This window comes from Lipotes vexillifer, unplaced genomic scaffold (assembly GCF_000442215.2).
Source record: "Lipotes vexillifer unplaced genomic scaffold, Lipotes_vexillifer_v1.1 scaffold1549, whole genome shotgun sequence".
Lineage (NCBI taxonomy): Eukaryota > Metazoa > Chordata > Mammalia > Artiodactyla > Lipotidae > Lipotes > Lipotes vexillifer.
In genome coordinates, this window is record NW_006771034.1 from 2,098,290 (window position 1) to 2,116,053 (window position 17,764).

Sequence of the window (17,764 nt, forward strand, 5' to 3'; positions counted from 1 at the left end):
AATAATTCTATTTTTCATAAGGCAAAGTTTCTAAGGAATGTAAGTCTCATAATGGCAAACAAACTGAACGAAAGATTCCACCCTAGTGGAATTTATTCAAGGAACCTATGAAAAACTACTATACAGTTGCGTAGACATCTGTTAGCTACAAACACGGTTCATACTTCAACATGGAAAAAGCCTTTTTAACTTGGGTAGCGCTCATTCTTCACTTAGTACTCTGATAATGGCTGGACCAAATGAAGAAAAGACATGAGATTTTTACCATGAGAGCCTGAATTATGTAGGTTTTGTTCATTTTTAAACCTATACCATATATTGGCATATATAATCGAAAAGATTATGTCACGAAGAGAAAATAAAGCAATTAATTATTTGTGTAATAAACACTCAAAATATAATTTTTAGGCCTAAATAATCTGGTGTGGTTATTTACATGGAACACAGAAATGAAACTTCTGTTTCATTTGGGGTACAAATGGCACTGACGTTACTGTGACAGTTTTACTGAACTGTATAGTTATGGCTTTAAACCAAAATACTTACCTGTATAAAGTCAGAAAAATAGCAACTACCACAAATTAGCTGCAGAGATGCTCAGAGAACTTGGTCCTTAGTGACTGTGATGGGCCTCTTTCAAGAGTCAAAGGGCTCATAATCAAACATAATTAGAAAATTCAGTTTTTATGATCAATATATCTGATAGTATTTTGAAAGTCTCCATAAAGTACTATGACTTTGTAAAGAGTTAAACCTCATTTTACCTTAGAGTTTAATATAATGAACGTAAATTAATGTAAACTATTTAAACATGAAATCCAACTTCGTTTCCAACATTCACTGTATTACACGATACCCTCCACCTTCTAAAGAACATGATCTGAGTCAGGTTCTCACCTTCTCCTGACACGGCCGGCTTGGCTGCTGGGGAAGCTACTCTCTTTAGACTAGCAGGACTTTCTGAAGAACCAGAATCCATGCTGGAAGAGGGGGGAGAGTACTTTAATTTTCACCCTCAAAGAAAACAGTACAAGTGACACTGATTTTTCTTTTTAAAAACTGTTTAACATTTAAAGCATTGATAATCTACAGCTGAAATAGATGCACTCAGCTAAGTCAAAACACATCACAAGGGGCCACAGAGGCCTGATTCTAAGCTCACATCCTTGTTTGTCAGCACTTTGCTTTGCTGGATACACAGCTAATGTGTTGGTCTATTTCAAAGCATGACTGACAGATGCTCATTCAGTATTTTTGCTCTTCATCTCTTCTCGAAGCTCATAATTTGTTTTGACCATCTACATGGTTAGAACAATTAAACAACAACCTTTATGTTAAGGTTGCATGCTATAAGTTTCCTAATGAAAAAGATAATTCATTCTTCCATAAATTTTCCTAAATGCTTTGGGCCTCTAAGTAGTACTGTACGTCTGGAACAGTACTGGATACTAAGCATGAAGAGGGGCATAATCTCCAACAAATCCACAAGAATGTTCCAGGTCTCAGAGTAGAATTCCCTCATGCATAAGTCAATGAAAAACAGGATATACAGGTTCCTATGAGCAAGGAAAAAAATGACCATTTATCTGTAAGAGGCTCTCTCCTGTTGCCATGTACCCTAATTTTTGCAGTTAAAAGATCCAGTTTAAAGACAAAACAATCCTGCAACTCCTATCTATGAATCTTAACTAGTGCAAACAATAATTTCATGCCTGACATGGTTTTCATCCAATAGAAGCAGATAAATACAAACATACCTCGTAGATTTCCTTATGGGCCCTGAAATGAGTTTCACGTAGGACTTGGGGAACCACCCCTTCTGGCCTTGAACTTCTCCAAACCACCACATGTCTTGCTGCTCCAGGACTGTGATGACATCATTTTTGTTAAAATTTAAATGGTTGTCTTTTTTGGCTCTCCAAGGATACAGGGCTTGTGCTTGTAGTCCCTCCACCTTTTCGCCCTTGTGTGGAAGAACATAAAGGACCTCTCATCACTCTGTGATTTGTTATCCATTCAGGTGACGTGAACACCGGCTCCTCCCCTGCGACGGGCACACGCAGGCACATGCTCAGCCACAGAGGACCCTGCCTCAGCACAGCACTGGTGCCACTGTTCTCAGTAACTGTTTATTTCCAAAAGTGGAGGTGAAAATCTGCTAGCCTATTCACAAAGCCGTGGTCAGGCCATCTAGAATTCTCGATTTAAACAAGCCAGGAGGTCGTGTTTATTCTGTTGCACCTGGCTGTGTGCCTTTTCTGTTTGGGTTCTATTTTAAGTCTCAAGTTGCCCAGGGCACTCCCATTCCTGCCAATTTCCAATCGGATTTGGATGTTTAGTGGGGGATTAATACCAGAGCAGAAACCTTATGAAATCTCAAAAGGTAATTAACTGATATCTTAGTTTAGGCGGACACAGAGAAATACACCTTGCATTGGATTGGGTGTGTTTCAGTTCCTTTTTAGAGGAACAGGGGTTCGGCAAGCATAAATCCACTGTAATCCTCATTTACTATAAATACATCTATATGCAAACCATATACAAAGATGAATAAAATGCCACCTCTGCCTCCCCAAAATAATTTAGGTTAAAACACTTTATTAACCAGAAAGCACTATAAAAATGGGCAGTATGATATTATTACCAAGGAACTCATAATTAATGAGGAAGAAAGAGGTACAAACAACTATGCCTGCCACCGGGCAGAATGAAATACGCTAAGAAGAGGTTCCAACTATTCACTGCGGGAACAGAGAAAAAAGAGGGATTAATGCTGCCTGAGGGCAACACGGGGAGTTTCACAGAGGAGGCAGCGTTTGAGCTGGGCCTTGAAGGATGAGAAGGATTTTGGTAGCTAGGGCTTCGGAGGAAGGGCACTCCAGGCGGAGGGCACGGCCGCACGATGCTGTCCCGCACAGTGTCCAAGAGGAGAAGCACAATCTGGGGGTGCATGTGGCCCAGTCTCATGGGGGGCTGGAGCAGGAGATGAGGCTGGAAAGGCGGGGTGAGGCATATATTATCTTTTTTAAGACTGTAACATAAAACAGTTACAGCATCTTAAAACAATACTAAAAAATACAACAACGTCAACTTTCGATTATATACGTAAATGGACAAGAACAAGGGATAATGCCCAATGACAGTTCATTCAGAACCAACTTGGACTTGCCCGTTGAAGATATTTTCATAATGACATTTAACTGTGATTATGTCTGACAAGTGGAGAATTTATGAGAGGTCGAAGAGTTTCGGCTTCCATGTTGGTCTCCATGGGTTCTCGCCTTCTTAGACCTATGACATCCCTATTTCCTTCCATCTCGACTGCACACTCCACCCAGTCTTCAGAACTGAGGAGGGGTCTCTGGATTCCAAACGCCCCCCAGGACCACAGAGTCTCTGCCCGCCGTGTCCCCACCTCGCGCTTGCAGGGCGCCTCACACCGGAGCCGTGGATCTCAGCGCTTCTGTGTTGCCCAGTCCTCTCCATCACTTCCGTTTAGTCTCTGCCATTTCACCTGGGCTCCAGTATTTCATAACCTCTCACCCCGAGAAATCTTTGCTGCACCTGCCCTGTCCATCTTTCCAAGTGGAGACTCCTGAATAAGCAGCATGGAATCAGGCAGAACACGGACTCTGGGTTTGAATCCCCAGTCTGTCACTTACTAACTGTGTGACCTTGGACAACTGTTTAATCTCTCCAGGCCTCAGTTTCCACATCTCTAAAACAGAGACACTTTCTTCAAAAGGTGGTTAAGAAAGTGTAACAGGATCTATCTTTAGAGCAGCTATGAGGGTAATAATCTTAACAGGGGTGGCTTATGTTACTATTATTATTTCTAGTCCCAAACTGTGCAGTATTGCTGGAGAAAGCCAAGATAATGTGTGATGACCAGTTACACATTCAGGTTAAATTCAGCCACGTCAGGCCTCATCCTTCTTTACTCAATTCCTTTTATGCGTGCTCCGCAGGCCCTTGGGGGCCCCTCCTGAAAAAGCTGCCCAGAGCACAACCTGAACTCCTTTCCCTCTTTCTCCAACCTCTCTTCACCCTTCCTCTCCCAGAAGAAAAAGAAGCCTGTCTTCTTTTCTGTGCTTTTAATGCTGCTCCCACTTAGATTCACAGATATGTTCTACTTGCCTCTTTGCCTGGACCACCGCCTTTAATAATGTGAGCACCACCACCCCCACTTTCTGGAAACAGCCTTCAACTTCGCCTCATTTTCCTGGTCCTGAGCCCTCCTCCACCAGAGTCACCACGGCTGAGCATGACACTTGTGCCACCTGCTGAGCTGGGACAGATGCAAAGAAAAGGAACAGCTCCTCCCAGGAGCTGCCCTACTTCCAGGTCAGAGAAGACACATGCTCTGTGCAATTTCCATCTTCGTGCACTCTCTCTCCTTTGAAGAGCTCACTCATTTCCTGAGATCTGATCTATGTCCCAATTGCTGCCAGACAGGATGACCTGGCTGTCCCCCTCTCACCTTAAAATTAACACGTCTAAAACCCAACTTCTTCTTGCTAAAAATCAATTTCTCTTTCTGCCTTCCTTGTTCCCCTGTAAAGTCAAATCTTTCTCTCAGTCCCAGACCTTTCCTTTCCTTTTTGCTCCCACAGGCATTGGGGCTCCACCCTCTTCAACCGTTGTCAGTGCCCCCGTGTCCCCGACTCGAATCTTCCTGCACACACCACCCTCCATGTGAATCTGCCCGGAGCCTGTGTTCACTCTGGTTGTTCCCCGAGCAGAAACTGTCCCTGACCCCCAAATGCCTGCCAGATGGGCAATTTCGCTGTTTGGTTTAACTATTTATAGAAATTTCATTCCTTTATTTATTAAATAAATAAATAAAGGAATAAATTCCTTTATTTATTATCCTTTCAGAAATTACTTTCTTAGCAAGCCATTTAAGAGCTTCCCATTAATCTGTAATCGGTCTATCTTTTTGGATAAATATTCAATGGTCTAACCAAATGGATTGACCCACGACTTTCCTGAAACACTCTCTGACCTCCTACCTAAAGCCTCTCCTCACATTATTTTCTTTTTATCTTTTTATTTTATACTGGAGTATAGCTGATTAAAAATGCTGTGATACCCTCACAGTATTTTCTGTCTGACATGCCAGCCCTCTCCGGTTTCCTAATAAGCCCTTACCCACTGTTCAAGATGGAGTTCAAATGTCTGAACTCCATCCTCTGAACTGTCACTATTCCCTCTACTGGGAAAATGTGAACTGGATCCCGCCCCGCCAGCCGACCCAGATGCATATAATGAGGCTTTACTCCTAAATGACATTGACAACAAGCACTGGTTGAATCTGTCCGCCCCACACAGGCACTTGAGGTCCTCCCTGCTCCCATCGATTCTGTTACCTGGCCTAAAACAGGAGACGGAGAGGAGCCCGTGGCTGTGGCTGGGGTGAAGGCTGATCTCTGTCTCAACTGCCCGGCGCTCGGAACGGTGAGGGAGGGCTGGGCTGCCCACGCATCCCAGTTGTCGGTTTCCGGTTTCTCGTTCGTGCTGGTGGGCCACCTGGAAGGCAAAGCATGCCACCGTGAGTGGCAAGGACTTCCCGATGCACCGGCGTTTCTCCCGCCATAAACATACACCCAGGATGTGCCTGGGGCTTGTTTAAGAACAAGGAGGGGGGAAAGAGCACTGGACTTGGGTTTGGGTCTGACCGTCACACACTAGCAATGGGTCTCAGGCAAATTCTAGTCGTTTCTCTGAATCCTGATTTCCTCGTTGATAAAATGGGAACAATATTGTGCCACTCTGGTTAGTTGTGAGGGTCACATGAAATACCACAAAGAGAAATACTTTGCCACGAGAAAGCACCAGAGAAACATCCTCACGTGATCATTATCTTCATTTGTAACAACAATCCTAAATAAGCAAAAAAGAAGTTTTGCACCACATATGAAAACGTGCCAGCCCAGCGGCTGGTGCTTAGTAATACCATCTCTCTGTCCCATCATCACACAGCAAGCACCAGGCCACGTGCTTGGATACCATGGTAACTACCAGTGGTATCCTTACAGCAACCTGTTGTCCTGATATCGGGGATGGTTTTAATTTTGCGATTTTATAATTTTAAATAAACACATCTGTGCCAGTACAGATTTAAATTCAATTGACTTTTTAAAAATCTTTATAAGACATGAACAAATCTGAAAATTAGAATATTTCCTTTGATAGATGGCAGATCCTGATTCAGGGTTTGGAAAATAAGAAGCCTGGAATTATAGCAGGAGAGCTACAGACCACACATTTATCGAGCAAGAGAGTAACACTGACTGGATCCACAGCAAAACAAAATCCTGGAAAACACAGCACTTGTCTTCTTAAAATTTTAGTGTAAGCTTTAGTTTCAAAAGTCAGAACTTTTCAATCAAAATCAAGACAGGGAATACAAACTACTATACACAAAATAGACAGGCAACAAGGATTTACTGTATAGCACAGGGAACTATAATGTCATGTAATAACCTATAATGGAAAAGAATATGAAAAAATATATACAGTAAGTCCCCTACATAGGAACGAGTTCTGTTCCAAGAGCGCATTCGAAAGTCCAATCTGTTCATAAGTCCAACAAAGTTAGCCTAGGTACCCAACTAACATAATCGGCTATATAGTACTGTACTGTAATAGGTTTATAATACTTTTCACACAAATAATACATAAAAAACAAACACAAAAATAAAGAAAACATTTTTAATCTTACAATATAATACCTTGAAACGTAGAGTACAGTACCAGCGACATTACTGCTGCTTTTACGCTTGCTTCCCAACATCCTGGGGTTGAAATAAAGATACTGTACTACTGTACTCTATACAGTACAGTATAGTAAAGTACACAAAAACACAACCACGTGACAATGTACGCCAGACGCGTGAACTGACTTAGGTGATTGGACATGCGAATGCACGTTCACGTCTTTGAAAGTTCGCAACTTGAAGGTTCCTATGAGGGGACTTACTAATATATAACTGAATCATTTTGCTGTACACCTGAAACTAACACAATATTATGAATCAACTATACTTCAATTAAGAAAAAAAAATCAAGAGAGGAGAATTTCAACTTGTTTTCAATCATCTAATTAAAGACTACTTTTTAGCAGAGATTAGATAGGGAGGACCTTCTTTAGCACTTTCAACCATTTATGTGAAAATGTAAGTATGAAAAACTTGCTATTCCTTACATCCTTCCCTCCACTTCCTCCTGCCTTTGGTCATCACTCACCTCTCTTTCCTCTATTTCCTCCACCTGGTCTTTCTCCAACATTACGCCCTGACTCCTTGCCTTCAATTTGTTTCTTCTGAAAGATGATCAGACTTGAAAACAAATTTTAAACACTTCTTACGTCCCTTTTACTTGAATGCCAGTATAAAATATTTTTACTGCACACCTAGACCAGTCCTATAACTAGAAGCGTGGACAGCGGCTTCATCTCTGCTTTCAAACCTCTGCTTACACACTGTTTTTCATGCCATTTCCTGATGACCAAAGGCATAGCACGAACAGTGGCCAAGAGTACACATCTCTTTGCTCTGGTGTACGTTTGTACAGGACTGATGAAAGAGAAAAGCTTCACAGGAAACAGCTTTCTATCTTATTCCAAACCACGTGACTAAATTCAATTTCTGTTTCTGTCCAGGAAAAAAAAAATGTGCTATTTCCGTGCAGGAAATGACTCTAAATATTTGCAGTCATGGGTGTCAAGCACATTATTACGAAACTGTAGTTCTCCATTTCTTCCACAAGAATGTAAGATACAGACAAATTATTGAACAAAACAAGGGTCATAGGCTTAACTTTATCCCAGGGCAAATCACTGTTGAGCAATGATATAATTAAATCCAGGTCAGAAAATGCAATCCACAATTTGCCGGAAGACCAGAGAAAGTGGTCATGAAAATTACTCAGAGGTACAAGCCAAGACTATAACAACACTTAAAAGATCACTAGGCTGGGATTTTAAAAATCATCAGAAGTAGCATCCTACACATACGTGGAGCTGAAGTCGGCCCAGTTGTTGGGGGTCGCGGAGGGCTCTGCAGGGGTCACCGCAGAAGGAGCAGGGGTCTCACGTACAGCCAGTTTGGGTGCAGGGGTGGAGGCAGCATCAGTCACTGGTTTGACTGGGGCAGGAACCTCGTTTTCTGGGATTTTCTCTGCGTAGTTTGCAGGGAACCATCCTGTCTTTCCTTTTAATTCTCCTCCAAGCCAACCGGGTTCTCCAGTTTGGCTTTCATCCACCTGCAGGAAAGTCATAAAGTTTAATTCAGTGGAACTAAATCAACCCCTAAAGACACCAAACACTCTACCAGAACAAAGCCCCCGCCTCTGACCCGGTCAGACTAACACACGGCACAGACATTTCTTCACTTTATTCTTAGTCTAAGAGTCTGGAAAAATGGTCTCTAAACTTTAACTCTGAAGAAACAGGAGGTGCTATAATTCAAGCTCTTAGTCTTTTGTGCCTGCTTAGCTTCTTCTTTCTCCCCTAATAATAGCAGTTAAGACCAATAAGGAATCCTAATAAAGCCTACAGTTTAAATTTTTAGAGCTACTTTGAATCAGAAAGTGATTGACAGACTTCATCACTCAGGAAGTCATGTAATTATTAAAAATAATTTGACTTAGGTTTATTATTTGAAATTGAAAGCAAAGGGTGCAATCAATATGAATTTAGCACTCTAAAAAAAAATCTCTAAACTAAGCAGTACTCATTCAGCATAGGGACAAGAAGATAAAAAACAGAGCCTTAGATGGTTTCTACAGCAAGTAAAACTGGCTGCTGTGTTTAGCCATTTAAAAGCTCCACAGATACATGACGAGAAAATTAAGGGAATGATTATTTACAGCAACAATTAATTTTACTAAAGTCCTAGAGTTTTCTTTTGTATAAATTTCACTTTAATATTCACAAACCTGCACATGAGAATATAGAATTCTGCTGTTAAAAAATTTCAGAGATTTATTACACCTGTGTTTTTAATGCTTGCATTTTATTTTAATTCTGACCAAAAGGATTAGTCAAAATCACCAGAATGATTCTACTTATCTTTAGAAGTTACCCTCACTATTTTATGAGCAACAGGAGATCAATATGAGGACAATTACATTCACTAGTAGGAAATTATTTTCATTACAGTAAGTCAAATAAGGTTCTGTCAGAGACCTTATCCTATTTTGATTGCATAATATACTGCCTAAGGAGTAAAACATTAGACCTTTTAATGTTGCTTTTTTCGAAATCACAGAAATGAGTATGTAGGGTCTTAACAATGATTTTGGAAAAAGTGGCAAAAATACCAGTTTTCTAACCCATTCAAATATTCAGTTAAAAAAAAACCAAAACAACCCTAAAGCAAATAACTATGGGACCAAACATCTGTTTGTATTCAGTGTAGAGTAATATGGTATAATGTTTATTAGCTTATTTGAATTAAAAAAAAGAAAGCCTGGGGTAGGGGTGGAGAAAGTAGAATACAGGACTTCCTACTTAATTCTGCATGTTATTTATAAAATATTCAGTCCGTAGGAGAGCTTCCTTGCTGCTCTACCTTAGGAACCCTATTGTCATGGGTAAAAGCAGTTTTTAAAGCTGAGAATTCTCCAAAAAGGAGTTCCCCGAGACAAGCGCTGCTTCCAAAGGTTCTATTTTTGGCTTTACTTCCGGTGCTAACACTTGTATCAATGTGAGCACGTGGGCCACTTCTCATTCAGCCGCCCGGCATTGTTTTCTTCTTTCTTTCCTTTTTCTGGGCAGCCCGAATTGTTTCTCCAGATGAGGATTTAAGGTGACATTCTTTTCCCACTTGGATCTTATTTTCTGCTGAACTCAAATGGCTAGATGCCTTTTCTCTCTTGTTTATATTTATTGCTGATATTATGACGCACTTTAACTTTATTGCTGTTTTGCCCTGGAAACACAGCTGTTTCTAGGTCAGGCTGAGCCGGGGCCTCCCCAGCTTCTCAGCGGGTTAAACAGCCCAGTTCCTGCCCCCTCCACACGTCCCAGGACCAGAGGTAAGGTCTGGCAGCAGTGAGTGAGGACCTGGAGCCAGACACAATCGCTCCGCCTCAAGACTGCAAAGTGGGGCTTCCCTGGTGGCGCAGTGGTTAAGGATCCGCCTGCCAATGCAGGGGACACGAGTTCGAGCTCTGGTCTGGGAAGATCCCACATGTCGCGGAGCAACTAAGCCCCTGCGCCACAACTACTGAGCCTGTGCTCTAGAGCCCATGAGCCACAACTACTGAGCTTGCGCACCTACAGCCCGTGCTCTGCAACAAGAGAAGCCACCACCATCAGAAGCCTGCGCACCATAACGAAGACCCAACACAGCCCAAATTAAATAAATAAATTAAAAAAAAAAAAAAAGACCGTTAAGTGTCATGATTAAGAGTAGGGCTCTGCAATTAGACTGCCTCAGTTTTAACACCACCTCTACATTATTAGCTGGTTGACTTTGGGCAAAGTGTAATCTCTTGGTGCCTTGGTTTCTTCATCTGTAGAATGAAGGATAATACCAGTACCTGTTTTATAATAGTTGTTGTAAAGAATGATAAGTATCTAGAACACTGCCTGGCATATGAGACGTGCTTAATGACAGATTTTCTAAAGCCATCTCTCCTGTTGTCCAGGTCTGACTCTACTGCAGTTCTCTTTTGCCCTGTTCTAAGAGCCTGGCCTCTATTTGACCCTGTTTACTTTAGGTAACCAGAGATTTCTGGTTCTCTATGGGGAGTTCCCTGCTCTAGAAACCTGTCTAGCACCTTAGGCCCTCGGGGTTGGCCTTCCTATCTTCCTGTAGGGGCTGGAATGTGATCCCTGATCACAACCTATCAAACTCCTACTGGTCTAAGCTAGTTGGACCTCCTTGCATGCCAGCTGCTTTATTGAATTATGTCCTGTGACCCACTGTCATTCCCTTGAGACATGGGTCTTACCTGGTTAACCAGACTTTTGGTTGGCATCTGGAATTGGATCTGAAGCCCTGAGGAAATGTTCCACCCTATGGGCAGGTCTAGCTCACACCCTAGTTAATCACACCCAGCCTTGTCCCCTGATATGACAGAAAGCAGGCTTCACCACTGAAAGGTGCTTGTGTATACTCAGGAAGGGGAGAGGGTGCCACATCAGCTCCTTATCCCTGCAAATAAGAGTTTCTGCCATCCTTGAGGGCAACAGTGAAACCAGTATTTCACTTTTAACCAAGGAAATCCATCAGTCAACTTAAACAAACAATAATCTCAATTAGTTTGATCCATTCTTATATGAATCCATTAATTTTAATGAGTAATTAAATTTTAATTTTAAGGTTCAGAGGTTATAATAAAAATTCCCTCCTAACATTAAATTAACCACTTAGAAAAAGCATAAGGGGTCTCATATGAAAATGAGAAATATTCCTTCCTGGATTTGAAAAGCTTTACTCAAAATGCCAATCCCCTTGTGGAAAAATGGGACATAAAATTAGGATAGAATAAGCAAAGTCAAGCACACAAACTTCTTTGTAATGTGGCTGGCTATAATGTGGACTTATACACGCATAGGGTAGATTCATCTATCGGTGGCTGTAAGTCAGGGGGATTTTGATATTAACAATACTGGTCTTTCTAAAAAATTAATTAATTGATTTATATTTATTTTTGGCTGCGTTGGGTCTTCGTTGCTGTGCGTGGGCTTTCTCTAGTTGCGGCGAGCGGGGGCTACTCTTCATTGCGGTGCACGGGCTTCTCATTGCGGTGGCTTCTCTTGTTGCGGAACACGGGCTCTAGGCGCCGCAGGCTTCAGTAGTCGTGGCATGCAGGCTCGGGTAGTTGTGGCTCGCAGGCTCTAGAGCGCAGGCTCAGTAGTTGTGGCGCACGGGTTTAGTTGCTCCGCAGCATGTGGGATCTTCCCGGGTCAGGGCTCGAACCCGTGTCCCCTGCATTGGCAGGTGGATTCTTTACCACTGCACCACCAGGGAAGCCCAACAATATTGGTCTTAATACAATTTCATTTAATCAGCCCCACAGCAACACCTCAAAGCATTTGGGGTCACTCTAGTGAAACATCAAAGTGGGAAGCACAAACCCCAAATGTTGCTTAAATGTCTGGGAATATGTTACAGATCTAGTCTACGAACTGTTAATAATTATGCACTGCATACTGTAGGGCACTGATGCAACAGTCAAATGCACACAGCGTATCAGATTCAAGTACACGTGGCTGAAACCCAATAATATCATATTTCTTTTCTCAATGTTCATATGCTTCATGACTGCCATCTTCATGGTGACACTAAGATTTTTAAAGCCTCTGACCTTGTCACAAAGAAAGGTAACAGAAATTCCCTCTCCCCTCACAAGCAGGACAAAGGGCATGGACAGCAAACAGGTTTAAACTGTGTACCGACTTAGACCCACCGGTGCAGCTGCCTGGGATGTGCTGTAGAATGTGGGGAGAAGCACATGTTTCGTACATTTGCTAGTTTGGAAGTAAAAGGTTTCCCCCTAAACTCCTGGATGAGGATATTAAAACTGTTTTCTAAAGCGCTAATCTAGAGGTTGGCAAAATTTTCCTTAACTTTCGCAGTGACTGAACTCTGCAGCTGTAGTACAAAAGCAGCTGTAAGCAATATGTAAATGAACACGCCTGAATGTGTTCCAGTAAAACTTTATTACAAAACAGGCACGGGCTGGATTTGGTCCACCCCTGGAATCAGGTATGTGCTGATCCCTCAATACAGCAATGGCTCAGATGTTAAGATTATAGAAATCTAAGAAAGGCAGGAAATAAAAGGTACTGACTACATTGAAACAAAACAAAACAAAACAAAAAACCCCAAAACAATTCTCCATCAAGAAAAGGAAAAAAGAATGAGTTTAAATTGTTACAAAAGAAACACTAAATTAGAAGATAAACAACTTTCTGAATGAATTGACTGGCTGATGACTGACAGCCCCTAAAGAAGTATCCTTTTTTGGATATCTCTAAGAAGAGGATATTTTCCAGAATGACTTGGGAGTAGTCCTGACAGAAAAGAGATTAGGTTAGATCAGTGGTTCCCTAAACTGACCCCCTGATAGAACCACCTGGACAAGATTTTGAATCTTAAATATGGATGAAAAGTTCCCACAGTCTCTGGGGGTGAGCCCTGGATTGGTTGTGGGGTTTTTTTGTGTTTTTTTTTAAGGTCCCTGAGCAGGATTGATGCACTCAGCCCTGCACCATTTAAAACCAGCTGAGTAGATCATCAGCCTGTTTTCTTAAGATAAACTTCAACAAAATGGCAGTGAGCAGAGGTGTTCCAATTTCTTTTTTTTTTCTGGCTGCGTGGCATGTGGGATCTTAGTTCCCCGACCAGGGATCGAATCTGCGCCCCCTGCATTGGAAGTGTGGAGTCTTAACCTCTGGACTGCCAGGGAAGTCCCTAATCTCTTATGCTATTCCAATACACTGTGGATGTCAAATTGGACTTATTCACCCTCCAGGTATTGGGACCTCCAGATCAGAAGACAGGCCATAGATTTTCAAAGTATCTAAGCCTTAGTTGTCCAGGTCAAACTCAATTAAGATGTTTCCATTCAGAAGTCTTCCCTGAGCACCTCAGTTCACTCTGATTTCTTTCCTCTTTTACATTCCTAGCAGTTAGTGAGCATTCATTGGGAACTTCATCACACAATGGCCTTTTCATGTGTTTCTCCCTATTTTTCTAAAGAGATTTAAAACATATGAATGGGAGAATTATCTTATATTTTTTTGTATTATCAACAACATTTAGAACAGGACAATATATAAAATACCGCTTTAATTTTTGTTAATCATGAAAAAATATTTTTGGAGAAAACTGCTCTGATAATCAAGTTTTTTTAACAACAGTTTTGTAAAGCCCCCTCCAAGACTGCCTACATTAAAACAGAAAACGTTGCTAGACTTCTAAAATCTAACAGGTATAGTTAGCTACTTTTCAAAGAAGTTTGAGAAATCTGAGAAGCCGATGATTACTGTGCCCACAAAAGTAAGTGCACTCCTGATTATTCAACCAAGAGAGATTGCTAGGAATGTTCTATTGCGTATTTTTCATGATCGTGTTTCTCAACTGCAAACTTCATGAAATAAAAAAACTGCTATGATTACATGTCCATTTCCACTTGTTGGGTACCGACCGTTAGCCTCACAAACATAATACAGTAGAACGCCATTTGAGGTGTCTTGCTGCATTTTGTGGTACAAAATGAAGACACCATCGCTGTCCCCTCTGCAAGAGAATACAGTATGCCTCACAGCACAGCCCCTTCGTTAACATATGTGGGATGTCTGAGATAAAATAAACACCATTCCAGGCTTGGGGAGACATTCTCTGTTAATAGTTGTCGAAGTTGGATTTATCTTTAGTGTTTCATTAAAAATTACAAATGTTAATACATTTGTAAACATGAATATAGAAGTACATAGAATTAAACATGAAAGACACCTCTCTAACTGCCCAGTGGTAACCACTGTGAACAGTTTGGTGTCTATACCGCGAGACTGTAAACTATATACGTAAAAACATTCATACACACACACAGCTTTTTATTTAACCAAATGCAATTATGCTATACATATTGTCTCTGCTTTTTTACTAGAGTTTATTTGTATATGTAGATCAGTGTAATTTTTAAAAACACCTTCATTATATTTATTGTTTAGCTGTATCACAATTTATTTAAACTATTCCCTTACTGATGGATACTGGGCTGTTCCTTGTTTGCTTTTACCAACAATGCTGCAGTGAACATCCATGGACACATTTATTTGTGCACTTGCTAAAAACAGCCTAGAGAAGGGAGAGTAACAGAATTCCTAGGTCAAGGGGAATGAGAATTTTAAATCTGAATAGGTATTGCCAAATTGCCCTCCAAATGGCTTAGCCAATTCGTACAACCATGCTGACGATGTATATTTTATCCACTTTCCTACACTCTTGACAAAGCTTAATATCATCAAACTCTTAAACTTGCTCACCAGAGAGATGAAAAATGTTATCTCATTTTAAAATTTTTTATTTTCCTGATCACCAAAGAAAGAAGCATCTTTTTGTTTTTTTTGTTTGTTTGTTTGTTTGTTTTTTGCGTTACGCGGGCCTCTCACTGCTGTGGCCTCTCCCGTTATGGAGCACAGGCTCCGGACGCGTAGGCTCAGCGGCCATGGCTCACGGGCCCAGCCGCTCTGCGGCATGTGGGATCTTCCCGGACTGGGGCATGAACCCGTGTCCCCTGCATTGGCAGGTGGACTCTCAACCACTGTGCCACCAGGGAAGCCCCTTTTTGTAGTTTTTAAAAATAATTTACTTTTCTTCATCTGTATATGTCTCTTTATATCGTCAGCCAACTTTTTAAAGCTGTGGGTTTCTTTCATATTAACTTTTCAGAGTCTTTATGTAATATGGATAGTGACCCTTTGTCTCCTATGTATTTTGCAATCTACTGGATTTAATTTTTTTTTTTTTTTTTTTTTTTTTTTTTTTTGCGATATGTGGGCCTCTCACTGTCGTGGCCTTTCCCGTTGCCGGACGCGCAAGCTCAGCGCCCATGGCTCCCGGGCCCAGCTGCTCTGCGGCATGTGGGATCCTCCCGGACCGGGGCACGAACCCGTATCCCCTGCATCGGCAGGCGGACTCTCAACCACTGCGCCACCAGGGAGGCCCCTGGATTTAATTTTTTAATATTGTCAAATCTGTCCATTTTTGTCATTGATGGCTTCTAGTTTTAACTCAGAAAGGCATTTCTTAGAAAACGATTCCAATATTCTCCTTAAAAAGAAAAGAAAAAAAAAAGCCTTTTAAAAAAGAATTTTAACTTTTAAGTTTAACCTACTTGGAACTTTTTTTGTCCATGATCTGAGACAGAGACTTGACCTAATAATTTGCCAATACAGAAACTTCAATTTAGTCCTTACATGGAATCTAGCAAACAGAAACCTGGTAACACAAACTTTTACACCTTTTTCTTCATTTTCTATTTTAAGCACAATCTACTACACAAACTCAAAACATCTTTTTACTGCCACGACAACACCCAAAGATATGTGTACTTACACAGAATTAAACTGATTTAAGAGAACAAAACATTTAGTAAGATGCAGACTTCCTGACAGTCACAAGGCACTCACCCATTCCCCTTTAACCTCCACCAGGAAAGCAAAGGTTTGAAAGCAAGGCAAAATACATGTTTAATGAAATGTTTCATTCTCATGGTATATCTACATTCTATTCTTCTAGTGGGGCTGGTGCTTAACTAGTCAGTCTGAGGAAAAGGACTCAGTACCACTGTAACAAGACTATGTTTCAAAAAAAATAGCAAAAATATATACTCATTAAAATAAAGACCATCTGTAACATTTCCTTATCGTAATATTTGGTAACACTTCCTTATCTCAGGAAGAGAACATTACTTTTCTGCACCTTGTGTTGCAACAAAATCCAGTTTCAAATATGTTAGGCTTTTTTTTTGTTTGTTTTTTTAAGCAGTATAAAAATCAACTTTGTAATGAGGTCTTCTCTGCTATGGCATTGTACCTTCATAATGTTTAGATTCCTGCTATTGCATGGTATTTAGATAATTTCCAATTAATCTGCTTTAAAAGGCACACGATATTTCAAAGACTAGGCAGGAGGAATAAAGCAGCCTCAGGCCATTAGGAAAAAGAAGATGGGGAAGAGGCTGCGAAAAACTCGGCCTGGGTCACCATTCACGTGCAGCGTGGTGCGTCCACACTTGAGAGAAACCAGCAGTTCTTTCTGTAAAGAATGAGTGAGGCTGGTGCCCAGGCATTCAAAACTCTGTGCTGAATGAAGGCAGAGAGATTACTGGAAGAGGGTTTCGTTATTGTTAGGGAGATGTTGACTTTGAAAAATTCTGGAGTATTGGGCACAACTCCCTTATTTCCAGCTCGTAAGAACTAGAGAAAAAGCTATCAGAAAATAAGGGGAGAGGGGATTGAGTTCTTTGAGGACCAAACACACTGTTCTTTCTATATATTTTGGCCCATGAAAGATCACATACTCGAAGTACAGATACGATGCATAAATGGAAGATGAATGCATGAGTAGTTACAGTGACTGCAGGACACCCTTTTATACTTCAAAGACATGGGTCCTACTATGGGAAGTGTGTTTGTCTCAATTCTTAACTTTCATAGTTCTTAAAAAAAATTCTGAACCATTTCCATAATAAAAAGAAAAAAAAAAGCCAACAGTAATGCACAGCTTAACCACTTCTAAGACTTACGTTAATAACTGGATTGAGGAACTACTATTTTCTTTTAGGAAATAATTTAGGTCAACCACATTGCTTTATTCTTTCTTAAACTGGTTACTACAGTTTTAGTTACAATCATAAGATTATTATTATTATAATTAAACAAGCTGTAACAAGCAAAGTTCTAAACTCTTTCATCTGTTCATTTATAGAGTAGGAAAGCAGGTTAACTGTATTTAATTCATTACTCTTCACACAATTCAAAGTTTACACAAAGGGATAAAAAGATGCTTTGACCCAAGATACAAAAATTATCAGTGGCAACTATGAAAATGATGATCAAGCATTTTGCATTTAAAACTATTTCTGAAAGACTACTTTTAATATCTAAGTAGTAATCTAAACTCTAAAATTACCAGAGCTTTACACATTTAAAATTATGCAAGGCTATGTTAAGAACCCATTTTCTTTAACAATCCTATTTTAAAGTGATGCTGGGATACGTTTTTTTTTTTTTTTTTTT

At 40.7% G+C, this 17,764-nt stretch overlaps 1 protein-coding gene across 1 annotated transcript in view; it reads right to left on the reverse strand.

The window, feature by feature from the left end:
- The window catches only part of LOC103078504 (intersectin-1-like), a 94,576-nt gene that overhangs the window by 71,205 nt on the left and 5,607 nt on the right, over positions 1 to 17,764 (reverse strand). Inside the window, 5 exon segments of the mRNA XM_082931002.1 lie at positions 898 to 980; positions 1,758 to 1,963; positions 5,370 to 5,529; positions 8,018 to 8,265; positions 16,154 to 16,168. Of these exon segments, the coding sequence (XP_082787128.1) occupies positions 898 to 980; positions 1,758 to 1,963; positions 5,370 to 5,529; positions 8,018 to 8,265; positions 16,154 to 16,168 (712 nt within the window).